The sequence below is a fragment of the Hippopotamus amphibius genome, chromosome X (genome assembly GCF_030028045.1).
Source record: "Hippopotamus amphibius kiboko isolate mHipAmp2 chromosome X, mHipAmp2.hap2, whole genome shotgun sequence".
Classification (NCBI taxonomy): Eukaryota; Metazoa; Chordata; class Mammalia; order Artiodactyla; family Hippopotamidae; genus Hippopotamus; species Hippopotamus amphibius.
In genome coordinates, this window is record NC_080203.1 from 77,142,326 (window position 1) to 77,163,318 (window position 20,993).

Genomic DNA, 20,993 nt, shown 5'->3' on the forward strand with positions numbered 1-20,993 from the left:
ACGAGTCCAACTCAAAAGGCTTTGGAGTTACACTGATTTACGGCAAAGACTTTGCAGATTTTTTTGCCCCTGGGAGGAAAATGTCCCAATCCCTGAACCTTAGTCATATTCTTAATCAAGGATGATTTTTCCTTGGTTTCTAGTAGTTCTTTCTAATTCACTCAACTGCATTCCTTGGAGCTACTGGCTGGTAAACACTTGGGGAGGCTTACTTTTCACCTTTTGCTGTAACACCTATTTTCTAGTTATGGCAAATTAAATTTGGGAGAGAAGAATCAAAATGAAAGGTTAACACCCATGGATATAGTAAAAATAATGCTTAAAACTTCTTTGCTGATTGGGGACTTCCCTGGCAGTCCAGTGGCTAAGACTCCGAGCTTCTAGTGTAGTGGGCATTGGTTTGATCCCTGGTTGGGAACTAAGATCCCACATGCCATGCCGAATTGCCAAATTAAAAAAATAAATAAATAAATAAAAAGAATTAATTAAAAAAACCTTTACGGAATAAAGAAGTCATATGTGCTAATTATAAAAATTTAAATATCACAAAAATATGTAATATGGAAAGTAAAATTCTCCTGTAATCCCACACTAGTAAATGGTCAGTATTAACATTTTACTTTGTTCTTTAAATTTTTTTTCGAAAATAGTTTTGTTTTTTTTTTTGGAATCAAACATTTATCACAAAATGAACACTTTCAACTTTTAAACATACAATCAGTTTTCTCCATACTTAACTCAAAATTAGTAAACAGAATTTTATTCAGAGTTTACAAATATCCTTTACATTTAGCCTGAGATTAAGCATGAGAAAGTTCAACCTGAAGTTAGACTTCATTGCCCAAACACTTAAGCATCTGAAAGTAAAGCTGAGGACGAATGTTCATGTATCAAACATCATTTAAGCATTCCAATGAATTTTGACAACGAATGGTTACCCAATCAAATTTTCACTTGCTCTGGTCTACATGATCTTCAGAGCCTAAAAGTAACTGTTATTTAATAATGGTTTTAAAAAGTCTTCAAAGGACAAATTATGAAGATGTGTCCAGATGTGGAATTTTAGTTCAACATTTCTATAGCTGCTGCTTTAGACTAGTGTTAAAAAAAACTCCCCAATCCTTATTATTCAGCATGTACTTGAAAACATGTAGCGGCATGGTGTAGTTTCTTTTTACAAATATTAGTACCTGTAATAAAATATAAAATACAGAGTCTCCCTTTTTCATATATTAAATCTCTGAATGCTTCATTCATCCTTTGGTTTCAAACCTATACATTACACTCACATGACATTGTAAAGTTAACATTGAGACAGAACACTGTACATCTTTTGAGGAAGGAGGGGTGCTGTGGGACTACCAAAGCACTGCATTATAGAAAGTACATGTTGAAGCAAAAATACTTTCTGAATATATACTGTACATTATGTAAACAAACATTCATAATAAGAATCAACACAGGCCAAAATATTGTTTTTTAGGAATTCAGAGTCTTTTTTTACTTTTAAATCACACACACATTGAAGATGCTTTTTGTTAGGAAAAGAATGGAGCCTGTTCCTATATTTGCTTATGTGCTTAAATATCTTGGAAACGAGTAATTGTTACATTCATTTGCTAACAGTTTGTCCTTTTAGTTGGCTGGCTATTGCAAACAAGGAATACAGTACTATATCAGTACCTGTTTTTTCATGTAATACGAGCTACATAATATATAATTAATCCATTTTTATCAGTCCATTTTAATAATATAAATACATTAAATGAAGCAGTGAATTTCAAAATTTGTGTAGTGGAAACTAGTTGATAATTTATTTCCAGTAAGGCTAGTAGCAAAATAATGACTACAAAGTCAGTCCAAGCTAGTAGTAAACCCCTGATTTAGCAAGCTGAATCAAAGTTTGAAGTTAGGTCATTTTATTTCCTATATTACTGTGCAAATCTAGAAATTGCTATGTAAGAGAGCATGCTGGCAGCATCAAAGTCCTGCAGGAAGAGAATGAAATACTGATTAGGTTTTCGAAATGCAGAGATACTCTATAAAGAAATTTGAATGTCTTAATGATGGTGTCACAGCAATGGCCTCAGAATTTCCTTAATGAATCAGAAACTAAGAAAGACAATTAATTAGTCAAAAAAGTTATCAATCAAAAGCCTAAATGTGAAGCAAAAAATGATAAAAACACAAAATCAAAGATGCTATTTTCTACTATGACCGTATGTGAGAATTTCAAGCTTTATGTCAACATTGTGTACCAACAGCTGCCCCCTCTAACAGGAAAAAACTTAGTCATGACTGTCCATCCCTTTTCAAAGCTTCCAGTCTTTGAAGGGGTGCATTTCCAAATGCTTCCTGGTAGGCAGGGCTGAGCGTATCCAACAAGGAGTAGACTGTTTCATGGTAGGGAGTCTGTAAATGATCATCCACCTGGTCGGAAGCATAACCTACCACCCTGAGCCCTGCTTCAGTGAGCTCAAGGCAGTATCTATTCCTTTCTCTTGTTTCCACGTTGATATAGGCCACATCGTCTGCAGAGAGCAGGGTTTTTGAGACAAACATGGTGTTAACAGCGAAGAGAACATCATTTACAACTGCTTCAGCTTCCAGCCTCATGTCTTTCATATCAGTTCCTTCAAAGCCATTAAGCTCTGCATCTTCTTCAAATCCTGACACACTGCTCAGCTCCATGGGATTACAATCTGTTTCCATTCTGCAAAAAACTAGGCGTGCCCCACGTCCTCCTGTTACTCCCTCCCCAGGCGTCTCAAAAATAGTTTTTAAAAACTCTTTTAATATGTTAAACAACAAGGAAAACGTGAGAATCATTGACATGCATTTGGAAGATTTAAGGAATTGGGTTTTTTTTCAAAATGAACTGTAAATAAAGAAGGTTAGGGACTTCCCTGGTGGCACAGTGGTTAAGAATCCGCCTGCCAATGCAGGGGACACGAGTTCAGTCCCTGGTCAGGAGAGATCCCACATGCTGCAGAGCAACTAAGCCCATGTGCCACAGCTACTGAAGCACACGTGCTCTGCAACAAGAGAAGCCATTGCGGTGAGAAGCCCGCACACCTCAACAAAGAGTAGCCTCCGCTTGCCACAACTAGAGAAAGCCCGCGCATAGCAACGAAGACCCAACACAGCCAAAAAATAAATTAAAAAAAAAAAGGGTTAGTTAAATGAAACTGAGCCAAAGACTATATGTAGGAAAATTCCTAATTGGTGACCTCTTGTTGTAGCAGAGACAGTGAGATAAATTGGGAAAATGACAGAAAACATTTGAGTTGGATAGAATCCTGAAGAATTGGATAAAACCCTGAAAGTGTATTGTGAAAAATAATCTAATATTGATCTTAATAAATGAAATTTAAATGACCCTGCTGCCTTAACCTACGTGTCAGAGACTAAGTGCCTATAAATTTATGAAGAGTAGAGGCCTTTGTAGGTTAACAAAAATTGAGAATAATTCTTGACTCCTTTTGTGAGAGCTCTGGGTTGCTTTTCTCCCCTCAGCATCTTAAGGTCTCATTTTGTATTTTCTTAAAAGCAAATAAACATACAACTTAAAATTAATGTCACTAGATTTTTGGATTTGAATAAATAATTGGGTAAGCAGTATATTAGAGGAGGAGTAAATTTTTAGCTCCTTTTCTAACACCATTTTAAATTTCTCTAAAACGAGTCTAAAGCCTGTCTTAGTTGGTAGCTAATGTGAGTTGCTTCCTAATAGTTGGGGATAGTTTTTATCTTAGATGTAGTATCCTCAAGTGGGAAGAGAAGTGTGTCTCTTTCCTGTTCTATAAAGCTTTTTGTATCTCTCATGGAATCAAAAGAGGAGAATCTAACAAAAATTATAGTGTTGTTTTCTAAATTCATCGTGCTTAGAGTTAGTTAACCCAGATTATGTAATTTCTGCAACGGTTTTAAAAAATAGTTATTGTGTTTACAGTAAGGACAGTGTTAGTGAGATATTTTTATTTATCAGTGTTCAGCCTTTGCTGTGGTTGTATAGGAATATGTAACACCAGAGATCTTCTTATAAGAAGTAAGGAAAACAAGAAAGGAAATATACATAAATGTATTTATATGCACAAATATTAATGGTTCAATATATGAGCCCAAGGGAAGTTTGTATCAGTTTTAATGCTACTTAATATTCATTCCTTTATTTTCACTTCTCTTCTCAGCTTGAGACCTTGAAAATTTGACAGTATTATCTGTAATCAGGCAGTGTGATCTAGGGAAAGATCACAGTGCTAGCATTAGAAAATCTGTTAATAATCAACTGTGTGACCTTGTGTCACTCACTTAACTACTATGTGCTGTGATACACTCATCTGAAAAATTAGTGCAATGTTATTTATGTAGGTGGCTTCTAATGAAGATAGCATAAATAATACAATAGTACTTTGAAAAGTTAAGGGTATTATATAATCATAGACTATGATAAAATTATTAACTATAAAAATGATCATATAGAAGACATATTTTAATGAAAATGGAGTGTATTAGCACCATCTTGTGGAAATATAACTAATTGCATAGTAGCAATTTTAATAAGAAGATAATTTACTACAGATAACACTTGATAGCTATAAGAACCCTTGCAGATCATCTAGTTCAGTAATTAAGAAACTGTGTTCTGTGGTACCCTTGGGTTCTGCCAGAAGACCTTCAAGAATCTCCTTTAAGAGGAGACTTATTCACACTTCTCTAAGACCCCCATCTCACTTCACAGAAATTATACTGTAAGCAATTTCCTATGTAGTATTTCCTTCTAAGATTTTGTTTGAAAAAAAAAAATGATTTGTCTGCTTACAGTTTAAAAATGACTGATATAGATCAACTTCATCTTGTACAGATAAGGAAATGGAAAATTAGATTAAGAGATTTATACAAGGACACATAGCTGAGGCACAAGATATGAATAGTCTTTCTCCAGAGATCAGTAGTGATGTCACCCCTATTTGACTCCTGATTTTAGTAATTTGAGTCTTTTCTCTTCTTGGTTAGTCTAGCTAAAGGTTTGGCAATTTGTTGGATCTTTTCAAAGCACCAGTTGTTGGTTTTCTTGATTTTCTTTGTTTTTTTTTTATTGGAATATAATTGCTTTAAACTCTTTTACCAGTTTTTGAGGTATACCAAAGTCAATCAGCTGTATTTATACACATATCCCCATATTCCCTCCCTCCCTTGACTCCCCCCCACTCTCCTTGTCCCGGCCTTCTAAGGCATCATCCATCATCGAATTGATCTCCCTTTGTTATACAGCAACTTCCCCCTGGCTATTTTACAGTTGGTAGTATATATGTCTATGCCACTCTCTCACTTCATCCCAGCTTCCCATTCACCCCCCCCCCCCCCAACCTCATGTCCTCCAGTCCATTCTCTGCATCTGCATCCTTATTCTTGTCACTGGGCTCATCAGTACCATTTTTTTTTTTTTTAGATTCCATATATATGAGTTAGCATACAATATTTGTTTTTCTCTTTCTAGCTTACTTCACTCTGTATGACAGACTCTGGGTCTATCCACCTCATTACATATAGCTCCATCTCATTCCTTTTTTTTTTTTCTATTGGAATATAATTTCTTTACACTCTTGTACCAGTTTTTGAGGTACACCAAGGTCAATCATCTGTATTTATACACATATCCCCGTATTCACTCCCTCCCTCGACTCCCCCCCACCCTCCCCTTCCCAGTCCTCTAAGGCATCATCCATCATCGAGTTGATCTCCCTTTGTTATACAGCAGCTTCCCACTAGCTATCTATTGTACGGTTGGTAGTATATATATGTCGATGCTACTCTCTCACTTTGTCTCAGCTTCCCCTTCATCCCCTGCCCCCCCAAACCTCGAGTTCTCCAGTCCATTCTCTGCATCTGCGTCCTTGTTCTTGTCTTGTCACTGAGTACATCAGTACCATTTTTAGATTCCATATATATGAATTAGGATACAATATTTGTCTTTCTCTTTCTGACTTACTTCACTCTGTATGACAGACTCTAGGTCTGTCCACCTCATTACATATAGCTCCATCTCATTCCTTTTTATAGCTGAGTAATATTCCGTTATATATATATATGCCACATCTTCTTTATCCATTCATGTTTTGATGGGCATTTAGGTTGCTTCCATGTCCTGGCTATTGTAAATAGTGCTGCAATAAACATTATGGTACATGTTTCTTTTTGGATTATGGTTTTCTCTGGGTATATGCCCAGTAGTGGGATTACTGGATCATATGGTAGTTCTATTTTTAGTTTTTTAAGGAACCTCCAAACTGTTTTCCATAGTGGCTGTACCAACTTACATTCCCACCAGCAGTGCAGGAGAGTTCCCTTTTCTCCACACCCTCTCCAGCATTTGTTGTTTCTAGATTTTTTGATGATGGCCATTCTGACCGGAGTGAGGTGATACCTCGTTGTGGCTTTGACTTGCATTTCTCTGATGCTTAGTGATGTTGAGCATCTTTTCATGAGTTTGTTGGCATTCTGCATGTCTTCTTTGGAGAAATGTCTCTTTAGGTCTTCCGCCCGTTTGTGGATTGGGTTATTTGCTTTTTTGGTATGAAGCTGCATGAGCTGCTTGTATATTTTGGAGATTAATCCTTTGTCTGTTGTTTCGTTGGCAAGGATTTTCTCCCATTCTGAGGGTTGCCTTCTTGTCTTTTTTATGGTTTCTTTGCTGTGCAAAAGCTTTTAAGTTTCATGAGGCCCCATTTGTTTCTTCTTGATTTTATTTCCCTGATTCTAGGAGGTGGGTCAAAAAGGATCTTGCTGTCATTTATGTCATAGAGTGTCTGCCTATGTTTTCCTCTAGGAGTTTTATAGTGTGTGGCCTTACATTTAGCTCTTTAATCCATTTTGAGTTTATTTTTGTATATGGTATTAGGAAGTGTTCTAATTTCATTCTTTTCCATGTAGCTGTCCAATTTTCCCAGCACCACTTATTGAAGAGGCTGTCTTTTCTCCATTGTGTATTCTTGCCTCCTTTATCAAAGATAAGGTGTCCATATGTGCATGGATTTATCTCTGGGCTCTCTATTCTGTTCCATTGATCTACGTCTCTGTTTTTGTGCCCGTACCATACTGTCTTGATCACTGTAGCCTTGTAGTATAGTTTGAAGTCAGGGAGCCTGATTCCTCCAGCTCTGTCTTTCCTTCTGAAGATTGCTGAAGAGGCTGTCTTTTTTCCAATGTATATTCTTGCCTCCTTTGTCAAAGATAAGGTGCCCATATATGTTTGGGCTTACCTCTGAGTTCTCTATTCTGTTCCATTGATCTTCCTTTCTATTTTTGTGCCAGTACCATACCGTCTTGATCACTATGGCTGTGTAGTATAGTTTGAAGTCAGGAAGCCTGATTCCACCAACTCCATTTTTCCTTCTCAAGATTGCTTTGGCTATTCGGGGTCTTTTGCGTTTCCATACAAATCGTAAGATTTCTTGTTCTAGTTCTCTGAAAAATGCCGTTGGTAATTTGATAGGGATTGTGTTGAATCTGTAAATTGCTTTGGGTAGTACAGTCATTTTCAGAATGTTGATTCTTCCAATCCAGGAACATGGTATGTCCCTCCATCTGTTTGTGTCATCTTTGATTTCTTTCATCAGTGTCTTAAAATTTTCTGCATACAGATCTTTTGGCTCCTTAGGCAAGTTTATTCCTAGGTATTCTATTCTTTTTGTTGCAATGGTAAATGAAAGAGTTTCCTTAATTTCTCTTTCTGCTCTTTCATTGTTAGTGTATAGGAATGCAAGAGATTTCTCCACTCTCTTATTGCTTGTATGGCTTGTAAGAAGTTGGATATGATTCTTATCTTTGCACCTTTTAAGATAGGTGTGTTTTTCCTGTGGCTTGTTTCAGGGTTTCTTTCTGTATCGTTGATTTTCTGTAAGTTGAAAATTATATGCCTAGGTGTAGTTTTTGGTATTTATCCCGCTTGGTGTTCTCAGAGCTTCCTGGGTCTGTGGTTTGGTATTGCACATTAATTTGGGGAAATTCTCCATCATTATGGTTTCAAATATGTCTTCTGTTCCTTTCTTTTGTCTTGTGGTATTCCCATTACACTTACATTATACCTTTTGTAGTTGTCCCACAGTCCTTTGAAATTCTGGTTTTTCTTTTCTTTTCCAGTCTTTTTTTCTCTTTGCTTTTCTGTTTTCAAGGATTCTCTAGCTCATAGATTCTTTCCTCAGTCATGTCAGGTTTATTAAAATGTCCCATCAAAGACAATCTTCATGTTTGTTACAGAGTTTTTTTTTATCTCTGGCATTTCTTTTTGGTTCTTTCTTAGGCTTTCCAGCTCCCTGCTTACATTACCTGTCTACTTTATCCATTAGAACCCTTAGCATATTTTTTTAAGAACTTTTATTGAGACACAGTTAACATACAATAAACTGCATATATTTAGAGTGTACAATTTGGTATCCCGATCTCCCATTTCATTCCCCCCCAACCCTCCCCGCTTTCCCCACTTGCTGTCCATATGTTTGTTCTCTATATCTGTGTCTCTGTTTCTGCCTTGCAAACCAGTTGATTTGTACCATTTTTCTATAATCCACATATGTGTGTTAATATAAGATATTTGTTTTTCTCTTTCTGACTCACTTCACTCTGTATGACAGTCTCTAGGTCCATCCATGTCTCTACAAATGTCCCAGTTTCATTGCTTTTTACAACTGAGTAATATTCCATTGTATATATGTACCACACCTTTTTTATCCATTCATCTGTTGATGGACATTTAGATTGCTTCCATGTCCTGGCTATTGCAAATAGTGCTGCAATGAACATTGGAGTGCATGTGTCTCTTTGAAAGATGGTGTTCTCTGGGTATATGCCCAGCAGTGGGATTGCTGGGTCATATGGTAATTCTATTATTAGTTTTGCAAGGAACCTCCATACTGTTCTCCATAGTGGCTGTATCAACTTAGATTCCCACCAACAGTGTAAGAGCATTCCCTTTTCTCCACACCCTCTCCAGCATTTACTGTTTATAGATTTTCTGATGATGCCCATTCTGACTGGTGTGAGGTGATACCTCATTGTAGTTTTGATTTGCATTTCTCTAATAATTAGTGATGAGCAGCTTTTCATGTGCCTTTTGGCCATCCGTATGTCTTCTTTGGAGAAATGCCTATTTAGGTCTTCTGCCCATTTTTTGATTGGGTTGTTTGTTTTTTTGATATTGAGCTGGATGAAGTGTTTATATATTTTGGAGATTAATGCTTTGTCTGTTATTTCGTTTTCAACTATTTTCTCCCATTCTGAGGGTTGTCTTTTCGTCTTGCTTATAGTTTCCTTTGCTGTGCAGAAGCTTTGACGTTTCATTAGGTCCCACTTATTTATTTTTGTTTTTATTTCCATTACTCTAGGGGGTGGATCAAGAAAGATTTTGCTGTTAGTTACGTCGAAGAGTGTTCTTCCTATGTTTTCCTCTAGGAGTTTTATAGTGGCTGGCCTTACATGTAGGTCTTTAATCCATTTGGAGTTTATTTTTGTGTATGGTATTAGGAAGTGTTCTAATTTCATTCTTTTACATGTAGCTGACGAATTTTCCCAGCACCACTTATTGAAGAGGCTGTCTTTTCTCCATTGTATATCCTTGCCTCCTTTGTCATAGATTAGTTGACCGTAGTTTATCTCTGGGCTTTCTATCCTGTTCCATTGATCTGTATTTCTTTTTTTGTGCCAGTACCATACTGTCATGATCCCTGTAGCCTTGTAGTGTAGCCTGAAGTCAGGAAGCCTGATTCTACCAACTCCGTCTTTCCTTCTCAAGATTACTTTGACTATTCGGGGTCTTTTGCATTTCCATACAAATCGTAAGATTTCTTGTTCTAGTTCTGTGAAAAATGCCCTTGGTAGTTTGATCGGGATTGCATTGAATCTATAAATTGCTTTGGGTAGTATAGTCGTTTTCACATTGTTGATTCTTGCAATCCAAGAACATGGTATATCCCTCCATCTGTTTGTGTCGTCTTTGATTTATTTCATTCATGTCTTATAGTTTTCTGAGTACAAGTCTTTTACCTCCTTGGTTAGGTTTATTCCTAGGTATTTTATTCTTTTTGTTGCAATGGTGAATGGGATTGTTTCCTTAATTTCTCCTTCTGATCTTTCATTGTAAGTGTATAGAAATGCAAAACATTTCTGTGTGTTAATTTTGTGTCCTGCAGCTTTACCAAATTCATTGATTAGCTCAAGTAGTTTTCTGGTGGCATCTTTAGGATTTTCTATGCATAGTATCATGTCATCTGCTAAGAGTGACAGTTTGACTTCTTTTGCAATTTGGATTCCTTTTATTTCTTTTTCTTCTCTGATTGCTGTGGCAAGGACTTCCAAAACTATGTTGAATAGTAGTGGCGAGAGTGGACATCCTTGTCTTGTTCCTGATCTTAGAGGGAATGCTTGCAGTTTTTCACCATTGAGGATGTTGTTTGCTGTGGGTTTGTCATATATGGCCTTTATCATGTTGAGGTAGGTAGAATCCTTAGCTTATTAATCATAGTTATTTTAAATTGCTGGCCTGATAATTCCAACATCACTGCCATGTCTGGTTGTGATGCATACTGTGTCTTCAGATTGTGGGGTTTTTTTGCCTTTTGGTATGTCTTGTAATTTTTTCTTGGTAGCAGGACTTGATGCACTTGGTAAAAGGATCTGCTGTAAATTGGCCTTTATTAATTTGGTGGCTAGGTGTGCGGAGGGAAAGAGGTCTATAGTCCTGTGACTAGTTTAAAGTCTTTTGGCAAGCCTGTGCCTCTGAACTGTGAACTTCACAGGTGTTTCTCAGTTTTTTCCTCCCCTCTTAGGTGGTACAGAATGGCTAGAGTAGACTGGGGTTGAGTATTTCTCTTCCCCAGGTCAGTTAGGCTCTGATACTACCCCAGGAGGTTAAGCCCTGGTTCATTAGTTTCCCCTGAAGGCAGGCCTTGTTAAGAAGAGCAGATTGCTCTGGGCTGATTCGAAATGTTTCCTTTTCACCTCTTCTTGACAAAGCTCAATGGGATTTTTCTTTTATATTTACTGTGGGAATTTGGTCCAGCTCCTGAAGATAAATCTGACAATATTGGTGGTATCCCCCGTAACTATGTCCCCCTGGATTTTTAACTCTCAGTTCTCCACACCGAACCTCCAGCAGTCTGTCAACTACAGTTCTCAATTTCCTGCCCTAGCAGGGGTTCCCTTGGCAGTTGATACTTGTGAATCTCTCTTGGGCTAAGCCGCAACTCCTTGTATTTTTGCCTGTCTGTTTCTCCAATCTTGGGGGTAGTGGTTTGCCTTGTGTCCTCACCTCTATTATGGATCCAAGAAGAGTTACTGATTTTTAAATGTCTTTCCGTTTTTTACTTGTTAGGGTAGAGTAGTGACTTCCAAGCTCCTTACATATGGAACCATAAACTGGAAATATGATTTAATTTTTAAGCTTGGCTTCCTTACCATCACCCCTGGATTAGAGTAGCTTAATTTTCAGTCAGTGTTTGGTCAGAGGTTCAGTTTAGGCCCCTTGAGCCACTTAGGCTTAAGACTCTTTGCTGATGGTTATGTGTATGCCTTGAGGAATGCTTTCTAGCCCCACATTTCCCTCTGATTGTTCCTGAATGGGTGCAGCTTAGAACATGTGCATAGCCTTCTGTATCCCCAGGAATGAGTGTGACTCTAGGATTGTTCTTCTCTGTCTCTTTCCCTGGTTCTCTCTGTTCAGACTTCTGGCTTGTCTACTATTTCACTTGTTGCTATTATTATCTTGGAGCTACCAGCCCCTTCTCCCCCCCCCCCCCATTTTCAGATATGTGTATTGTGAATAGTCTTCCAATCTATGGCTTCCCTATTCACTTTTTTCAACAGCTTAATTGAGATATAAATCTCATACCATACAGTTCTTCTGTTTAAAGCATAAAATTCAAAGCTTTTTAGTATATTCAGAATTTTAGTATATTCAGAACACAGTCATCACCACAATCAATTTTAGCACATTCTAATAACCGCAGAGAAACCCCATACCCCACTCAGCCCTAGGCACCCTCCAATCCAGTTCTGTCTCTATAGATTTGCCTATTTTGGACACCTCATATAGATGGAACCATACAATTTTTGGTCTTTTGACACTGGTTTCTGTCATCTCCCATAATGTTTTCAAGGTTCATCCATGTTGTAGCATGTGCCGTTGCCTCCTTCCTTTTCATGCCTAAGTAAAATTTCATTGAGCAGATATACCACATTTTTGTTTATCCTTTTGTCAGTTGATAGACATTTTGGTTCTTTCCACTTTTTGACTGTTATGGAAATGCTGCTATGAATATTTGTGTACAAATTTGCGTGTGAACACATTCTCTTGGGTATATACCTAGCATGCTGGGTCATATGGTAACTTTTTAACCTTTTGAGGAACTGCCAGGTTGTTTTCCAAATTAGCTGCACCATTTTACATTCCCACCATGGTAGTATCATGGTTCCAGTTTCTCCACTTCCTTGCAGAGCTTGTTGTTTATGTCTTTTTAATTATAACCATCCTGGTGGGTGTGAAATTATTCCTCATTGAGGCTTTGATTTTCCTTTTCCCTGATCACTAATGATGTTAGGCATCCTTTCATGTCCTTCTTCGTCATTTGCCCAGCCCCCCCCCCCCTTTTTAAGCTCTTTATTGGAGTATAACTGCTTTACACTGTTGTGCCAGTTTCTGCTGTACACCAAAGTGAATCAGCTGTATTTATACATATATCCCCATATCCCCTCCCTCCCGTGACTCCTTCTCACCCTCCCTATCCCACCCCTCTAAGTCATCACCCATCATCCAGTTGATCTCCCTGTGTTATGCAGCAGCTTCCTGCTAGCTATCTGTTTTACATTTGATAGTGTATATATGTCAGTGCTACTCTCTCACTTTGTCTCAGCTTCCCCTTCGCCTCCTACCCCGTGTCCTCAAGTCTGTTCTCTACATCTGCATCTTTATTCTTGCCCTGTCACTGGGTTCATCAGTACCATTTTTTTAGATTCCATATGTATGAGTTAGCATACTGTATTTGTTTTTCTCTTTCTGGCTTACTTCGCTTTGTATGACAGACTCTAGGTCCAGTCACCTGACTACAAATAACTCAATTTCATCCCTTTTTATGGCTGAGTAATATTCCATTGTATATATGTGCCATATCTTCTTTATCCATTCATCTGTTGATGGACATTTAAGTTGCTTCCATGTCCTGGCTATTGTAAATAGTGCTGCAATGAACATTGTGGCACATGTTTCTTTTTGGATTATAGTTTTCTTAGCAGCCCCTTCTTAATTACTCACCAGCAAGATCTCCATTGTTTTTGACTATGCCCTTAGGAAGGAATCTCTCTTTGCTGTGTTCCAAATAAAGTCATTCCCCTTAGGCAGAAATGCTGAGCTCTTCCTCTTTATTGCCTGCTTCTTCCCCTGGGTGGAAACTCTGTGCCACTGCTGCAGTTGGGGACAGGAGCATGGCAGCTACTCTTGCAGTGACACCCCTACTATATTAGTAGATGTTGGGGAGATGGTAGCCCTTAATCTTCTTAGCATGTCCTCCTGTCCTGCAGCCTCTGCCCAATGGTCAGTCTGAGTGAAGGTGATCAGGGTCCCAGTATTCTTGAGCTGTTACACCTGTGGTAGAGCCCTTACCCTAACAGTGAGAACTGAGTGGGGAAAGGAAGACCAGTCCTCTCATTGTGCCTGCCCGTAATAGCACTTCTGTGACACAGATCTGGGGAAAATAAGAGTGACTGGCAGCCTGAATCTAGGACCTGGAAGGAGAGAGAATTCCTACTTTCTTTTTGTTTTAAGTTGAAGTATAATAGACTTTCAACATTATGTCAGTTTCAGGTGTACAACATAGTGTTTGATATTTTTGTACATTACAAAATAATCACCATGATGAGTCTAGTTACCATTTGTCACCATACAAAGTTACTACAGTATTATTGCCTATATTCTCTATACTGTACTGTCCCCATGATTTATTTATTTTATAACTGGAAGTTTGTACCTCTTGATCTCCATCACCTATTTAGCTCATCTCCCCACCCTTACTCCTGAATTCCTACTTTCTTTACAGCACTCATCTGGAGTAGCTTCCATCACATGGAGGTGGTATGGTTAGGAGCAGGTCATGGCTCAGATGCCACAGATGCTCACTGTTCTTACTGAGATTCAGTTGATTTTTTTAAAAATAAATGTTTTTCCGTTTGCTGTATGCCCTTAGGACACTTTCCAGAGACCTTAAATCGTTGTTTGTTTTAATGATTTTTCCAGGCAAATGGTTGTTTCACTGGGGAGAGAGCGTCCAGGAGCTCCTTAATACCACTGTTGCAGAAGTTCCATTTTCATTGATTATTTTAAAAAACTGGAAATAGAAGGTTTAATGTTGGTACAAAGACCTGTATGAGATAGGGCTTACAGTGAGGCCTTTATAATGTAGGCCAGCATTATATCTTTGCTAGCAAGCTGAAAACTCAGTTTGGTAGCTCTTGGTCTTTTAGAGTATTTAAAAAGGAATACTTTAAAGTAATGGCTTCAATTTAGTCCAGTTCACCAAAATTTTATTGACTTCCTCCCCTGGAATAGCAATTTTATGGTGAGTGATCTTTGTTTTGCTTTTTAAGTTTTTATGAAAACCTGAGACTCATATTAATACATTATATATGGTTATCAGAATGTCCCATAGATAATGTGGTATGGTAATTAAAGCAGAGAACTGAAAGTCAGATTTCTTTTCTCCCCAGCCCCTTGCTCTCATTTTTAATATCAATCTAGGAAATATTAGAAATCACTTAACTGCTAAATTGGTTCATTCAGCTGCAAAATAGAACTAATATTGTGCGTCACAAGGGTGTTGTGAAGCTTAATAAACATTGCTAAAGCATTTGTTTCCATGAAAACTCCTGTATTTGCTTGATTTTAAAAATATATTTCTTACACTTTAAAATGTGCCCTTAAAGTAAGGGCTTGTACACACATATAAAATAGTTTACTATAGTATATATATAGCCAAATGGAAAAGAGCAGTAATATAATTATAGTGTTGATTTATTGGATGTAGGTCCTGAGGAAATTGTAGTTTTCTAAAGTTAAAAAGTATTGCTTTATACAATTGATTTTTATGTATTAATTGGCTAATGATGTGATGTAGTGCAAAATAGAAAAGTTGCAATTAAGTATAATTATAACGTCTTCTTAGTAATATGTAATCTTGAAAAAATATATATAATTTGAAATAAATATGTATTTATATATATGTTTTTCCTTTTTTAATGATAGCCAAAGCTATGATATTGGGAAGATGGATGAGAGTTCTGTTGGGCCAGAAATGCTGGTAAGGATCATGTTAAATATTGCAGAAGTAGGTTGAAGAAATACAGCTTATGTTATTGTAAAAAAATTAGAATAGTCTGTCCATTTGTGAGTAGATTATTCATTGGGCACATCATTTAATATCTCAGTGTGTTAGTTTCTGTAAAGTTGATATACTTATAGAATATACCCTCCAGGAAGATTCTTATACCCATGAGTTAATACATGTAGAGTGCTTAGGACAGTGTTTGGCTGTATAAGTTTTAGCTTTTATTTGCGTGTTCAAAAATTCTAGGTTTCCCGTAACCATCCAGATAGAACATGCTTGGTATGGTAGTTAATTTTAATATTTAATCAAGTAAAATGTGATTATGTGAATAAATCTGTTATAAAACTAATTTAATACATGCCATAGAAGAATGGAATTTTTTTTGAATATCCATCTCTGCTTCATACCATTATTACAGTCTATCAATCAAAATGTAACTGAATACCTATATACATACATATATATGTATATCAATATATCTAGCAATGTGGTTGATGAGGAATAAATGAGAAGTATGAACTGTGGCCTCTACCCTTAAAAAGCTTATGTTTAAAGGATGAAGCTAATACAAGTGAATGCAATGGAATATTATTCAGCCATGAAAAGGAAGGAAATTCTGACACATGCTACAACATAGATGAGACTAGTGTTCTGTTTCTTGATTTTTGTGTTGTTAACATATGTGTGTTCACTTTGTGAAAATTCAGAGTTGTACCATTGAGATTTTTGAACTTTTTCTGTATGTGTTTTATACTTCAATTAAAATTTCAAAAAAAAGATTTAAAAAATGAGTACAAGTGAAACAGTTTGGGGAAAATAAGTGATAAACTGTGTGGTACTGACCTGAAGTATGCAGAAGGTCATGCAGAAAAAGGGAATATTAATGTTGACTAGAATAGTTGAAGAAGCCTTCTGGTAAGAGATAGGCCTTGAAAAGCAGATGGGGTTCATACAGTTAAAAGGGAGGGAGAAGGGAATACCAGGCAAGAGATCTAGATGAGAAGATGTCTGGAGGAGGAAATGAAGATGGAAAATAGGATTTAAGTGTGATTGCAATCTAATATTCATATTGAAAGGTATGGAGAAGTAAGATTATGAAATAGTTTTTCTTTCATGCTAGCAGTGCTTTATTGTGGTATAACTTTATATATATATATACACATATATATATCTGTATGCTAAATTGCACAAATCAAATGTGTACAGCCTGATGAATTTCAGCTTATCTGTATAGTCTTATAACTACCACATAGATCAAGATGCAGAAATTTCCATCACCCTCAAAAGTTACCTTTCCAGTTAATAACCATCCCTACTCCCATGATAAAACCGCTATTCTGACTTTTATTGCTGTATAATATTTTCAGCTTTTCTTGAACTTTGTATAAATGAAATCATACAGTATCTACTGTTTTATGTCTGGCTTCTTTTGCTTAACATAATAGTTTTGAGAGTCATCCATTTTGTTATATCTTTCTGATTATTTGACCCTTTTACTGTTACAAAATAGCTACAGTCTTTCTCAGAGATGCCATATTTACTCCATCAAAGTCCTCTGGGGGAGTTTATAAGTTGACAGTTGCTCCACAATAATAATAATGATATTAAGTACATTATACCCATCTTAGTTTTTGAATTAAAAAACTCAAATGTATAACACCCTAAATGTCATTTCTCTAAGATTCACAGAGCCCTAATGTGCTTAACATGTTTTTTTTTTAAGTTAGAAGACCACCTTTGCCTGGTCCTACCGTCTTCATTATACTTAGAGGCAGAATATTCATTGAAATAGGCCTCCTACTTTCAAAATATGGATCTGTAGTTAAATAAGTCTATGCTAACTAGAGTTTTTCCCTTTATCAATGTAGACCTGGCTGGAGAAACTGACTTAATTAAGAAATACTTTAATTTTAAAACTTGGTTGAGTTGGGAGAAATCTTCTCTATAGGAAAGTATATCTGTTCCTACTGAAATGGTGGTATATGTGCCCTTGGTCCAATTGGTTTATCTGAACTAGGCTATAAAGACTTTGAGAGAGGGATTATGTCTTTCTATTTATTTCTTTTGATGGAGGCCTAATATAATGCTACCTAAACAGTAGGTGGTAAGATGATTACATTAAATATTGCTGTGCTTTAATTTCCTTATTTTTAAAGTGGGGATGATAAAGTACTTTAGTACAAAAATACTGTTAAGATAATTATATTAACACAATTATATTAAATTTAAATAAGCTATTACTATAAAATTCTCAGACAGTATTTGGTGTGACTAGCATAATGATGAGATATATGCCAAGACTATGTGGTTGCTAAAGGAAATGCTATTTCATAATTATGACTGAGGTTTGAGAAATGCCTGTCACTGTGTAATTGCTAGTCAGCTGTTGTATTGCAATTTAACCCTCAGCTGTGTTTTTTTTTCTTTCTATTTTTAATTATAGGCTAAAGTTCTACGGTTACTAGCCACTGCTTATTTGAAGTGGGACAAGAGAGAATGTGTTGATAAGGCTCTCGGAGCTATAGACCTAGCAAACAAGGTATCAGAGGTTTTTACTTTTGAATATTAGCTTAATGAAATTTTGAAAGCATTGATTCACATTTTGAAATCCAGTTTAGAAATTTGCTCCAAAAGTCTTGTTTTTTTTTTACACAACAGATTGTTACAATCTCTTCTGCAGCACAGAAAGGAAGAATAAAATATACTTTGAAAGCAGATATTTTTGAAAGAAATTTCTTTTGCACGAAACAGGAAGGGTTCTCTGCTATGAATAAATTTTAGGATAAAGAAGGAAATGATGATAAAATAGGCAGATAATGGGATTTAGTTTAAAAAAACATCAATGGTTCACTTTCAGCTCATGCTCAGACACACATACACGTATACATACGTATATACATATATACAATACCTCAGTACTCCTGGACAAGGAACATTGATAGACTGATGACTGTTTAAAGAGATTCAGTTAGGACCAATGTGTTTTACTCTATAAGGCAATTAAATATACTGACAGTTTTTAAAAGATATTTCTCAACAAGATGGGAAGCATGAAAATGAATAGTTCAATTAATCAGAACATTAGGGTCTTCCCTGGTGGTGCAGTGGTTAAGAATCCTCCTGCCAATGGAGGGGACACGAGTTCAATCCCTGGTCCAGGAAGATCCCACATGCTGCGGAGCAACTAAGCCCGTGCGCCACAACTACTGAGCCAACGTGCTGCAACTATTGAAGCCCGCATGCCTAGAGCCTGTGCTCCCCAGCAAGAGAAGCCACACACTGAGAAGCCCATGCACCACAACCAAGAGTAGGCCCCGCTTGCCATGACTAGAGAAAGCCAGCATGCATCAACAAAGACACAATGCAGCCAAAAATGAATAAATAAAATAATACATCTTTAAAAAAAAATCAGAACATTAAATTGCCCAAAGAGAATTATAATTTCCTGAAATTTATGTTACATGGATGGGGTTATTTAATGCTGAAAAACTTCTTTTATATTAAAATTTTAAATTTAAAAATATTAATATACATGAACATTTTCAAAAGTTGTATCCTTTTTTTTCTGCGTTTGCTAAGATGCAAGTCTAAATAAAAAACAGGATCCAAGACAACTGAGGAGGTTGCATACTGGCTACTTGGCTTCTTTTTTAAAAAAAATTATTTATTTATTTATTTATTTATTGGCTGTGTTGGGTCTTCATTGCTGTGCTGTGCACGGGCTTTTCTCTGTTGCAGCAAGTGGGGGCTACTTTTTGTTGCAGTGCGTGGGTGTCTTATTGCAGTGGCTTCTCTTGTTGCAGAGCATGGGTCTAGGCACGCGGGCTTCAGTAGTTGCAGCACGTGGGCCCAGTAGTTGTGGCTCAGGGGCTCCAGAACCCAGGTTCAGTAGCTGTGGCACATGGGATTAGTTGGTCCGCTGCATGTAGGATCTTCCCGGACCTTGGATTGAACCCGTTGTCCCTGCATTGGCGGGCGATTCTTAACCACTGCGCCACCAGGGAAGTCCCTACATGGCTTCTTGTCAGCATGTTTCTTTGTTTACTGGATGCAGAAGTTGCAGTTTTTATAATAATAATTGTTCTTCAGCATTACTCCTGACATCACATTTAATAGCCTAATTATTGATTGTGGACATCAATGAACTGGGTGCATTAGGATTTCAGTGGCAATATACACTTAAAGGAGTTTTATTTGTAAACAATTTCAAACCTAGAGAAAGACTGAAAGAATAAGAATAGTTCAAAGAATATCTGTCATATGGTAGTTCTATTTTTAGTTTTTTAAGGAACCTCCATACTGTTCTCCATAGTAGCTGTATCAATTTACACTCCCACCAACAGTGCAGGAGGGTTCCCTTTTCTCCACAGTCTCTCCAGCATTTATTGTTTCTAGATTTTTTGTTGATGGCCATTCTGACTGGTGTGAGGTGATACCTCATTGTGGTTTTGATTTGGATTTCTCTAATGATTAGTGATGTTGAGCATCTTTTCATGTGTTTGTTGCCCATCTGTACTTCCTAATGGCTAATGATGGTAAACACCTTTGCCTGTGCTCCACTTTGGAGAAATGTTTCTTCGTAACTCTTGTTCATTTCATACTTGGATTGTTCAACTTCTACCTTTGTGTTTGATAAGATATTCTAGATAAGAGTTGTCACATATGTGAATTGCAAATATTTTCTCCATCTATAGGCTGTCTTTTCATCTTCTTAACAGGGTTTGTTTTATGGCCCAGGATATAGTATATCTTGATATGAAGTGTCCTCTGGACACTTGGGGAAAAAAAGTGTATTCAGCTCTTTTGGGGTGGAGTGTTGTATAAATGTCAATTAAAGTTGACCCCTGAACAACATGGGTCCACACCCTACACAGTTGAAAAGCCATGTATAACTTTATAGTGGGACCATCGTATGTGTAGTTCCACATCCATGGATCATGTAGTAATGTAGCATTTATTGAAAAAAATCCACATATAAGTGGACCCACAGAATTCAAACCCTGTTGTTCAAGGGTCACATATACATCCTGCTGACTGATGATACTGAGTTCTTCTATATCTTTGCTGAGTTTTTGTCTAGTTCTATGAATTTTTTTTTGTAAATTTTATTTATTATTTTTGAGGGGGTACACCAAGTTCAATCATCTGTTTTTATACACATATCCCTGTATTCCCTTAGTTCTATGAATTTTTGAAGGTAGGGATATTTAAATTTCCAACTACAACTCTGGATTTGTCTATTTCCCCTTCTATTTCTTTTTTTTTTTTTCCGATCTTTATTGGAGTATAATAGCGTTACACTGTTGGCCAGTTTCCACTGTACAACAAAGCAGATCAGCAGTATTTATACATATATCCCCATATCCCCTCCCTCTTGAGCCTCCCTCCCAAGCATCCCTCCCACCCTCTCTATCCCACCCCCTAGGTCATTAGCAATCATCGAGTTGATCTCCCTTTGTTAGGCAGTTGCTTCCCAGTAGCTATCTATCTTACATTTGGTAGTATATAAATGTCAATACTACTCTTTCCCTTTGTTCCAGCTTCTCCTTCCCCACCTCCCCATGTCCTCAAGTCTGTTCTCTATCTCTGTGTCTTTATTCTACCTCTGCTACTGTGTTCATCAAT

At 36.9% G+C, this 20,993-nt stretch overlaps 2 protein-coding genes across 2 annotated transcripts in view; one reads left to right on the forward strand and one right to left on the reverse strand.

Annotated features, from left to right (window-relative positions):
• TEX11 (testis expressed 11) overlaps positions 1-20,993 on the forward strand; it is a 338,452-nt gene that overhangs the window by 106,815 nt on the left and 210,644 nt on the right. The window contains exons 11-12 of the mRNA XM_057717635.1: positions 15,287-15,341; positions 17,812-17,907. Coding sequence (XP_057573618.1) covers positions 15,287-15,341; positions 17,812-17,907 — 151 coding nt within the window. The remainder of the gene's footprint in view (positions 1-15,286; positions 15,342-17,811; positions 17,908-20,993) is intronic.
• Positions 2,293-2,745, reverse strand: LOC130842587 (GSK3B-interacting protein-like). Its single transcript, XM_057719257.1, has one exon. It carries the CDS (start codon positions 2,710-2,712, stop codon positions 2,293-2,295), a length of 420 nt encoding a protein of 139 aa, XP_057575240.1. The 5' UTR covers positions 2,713-2,745.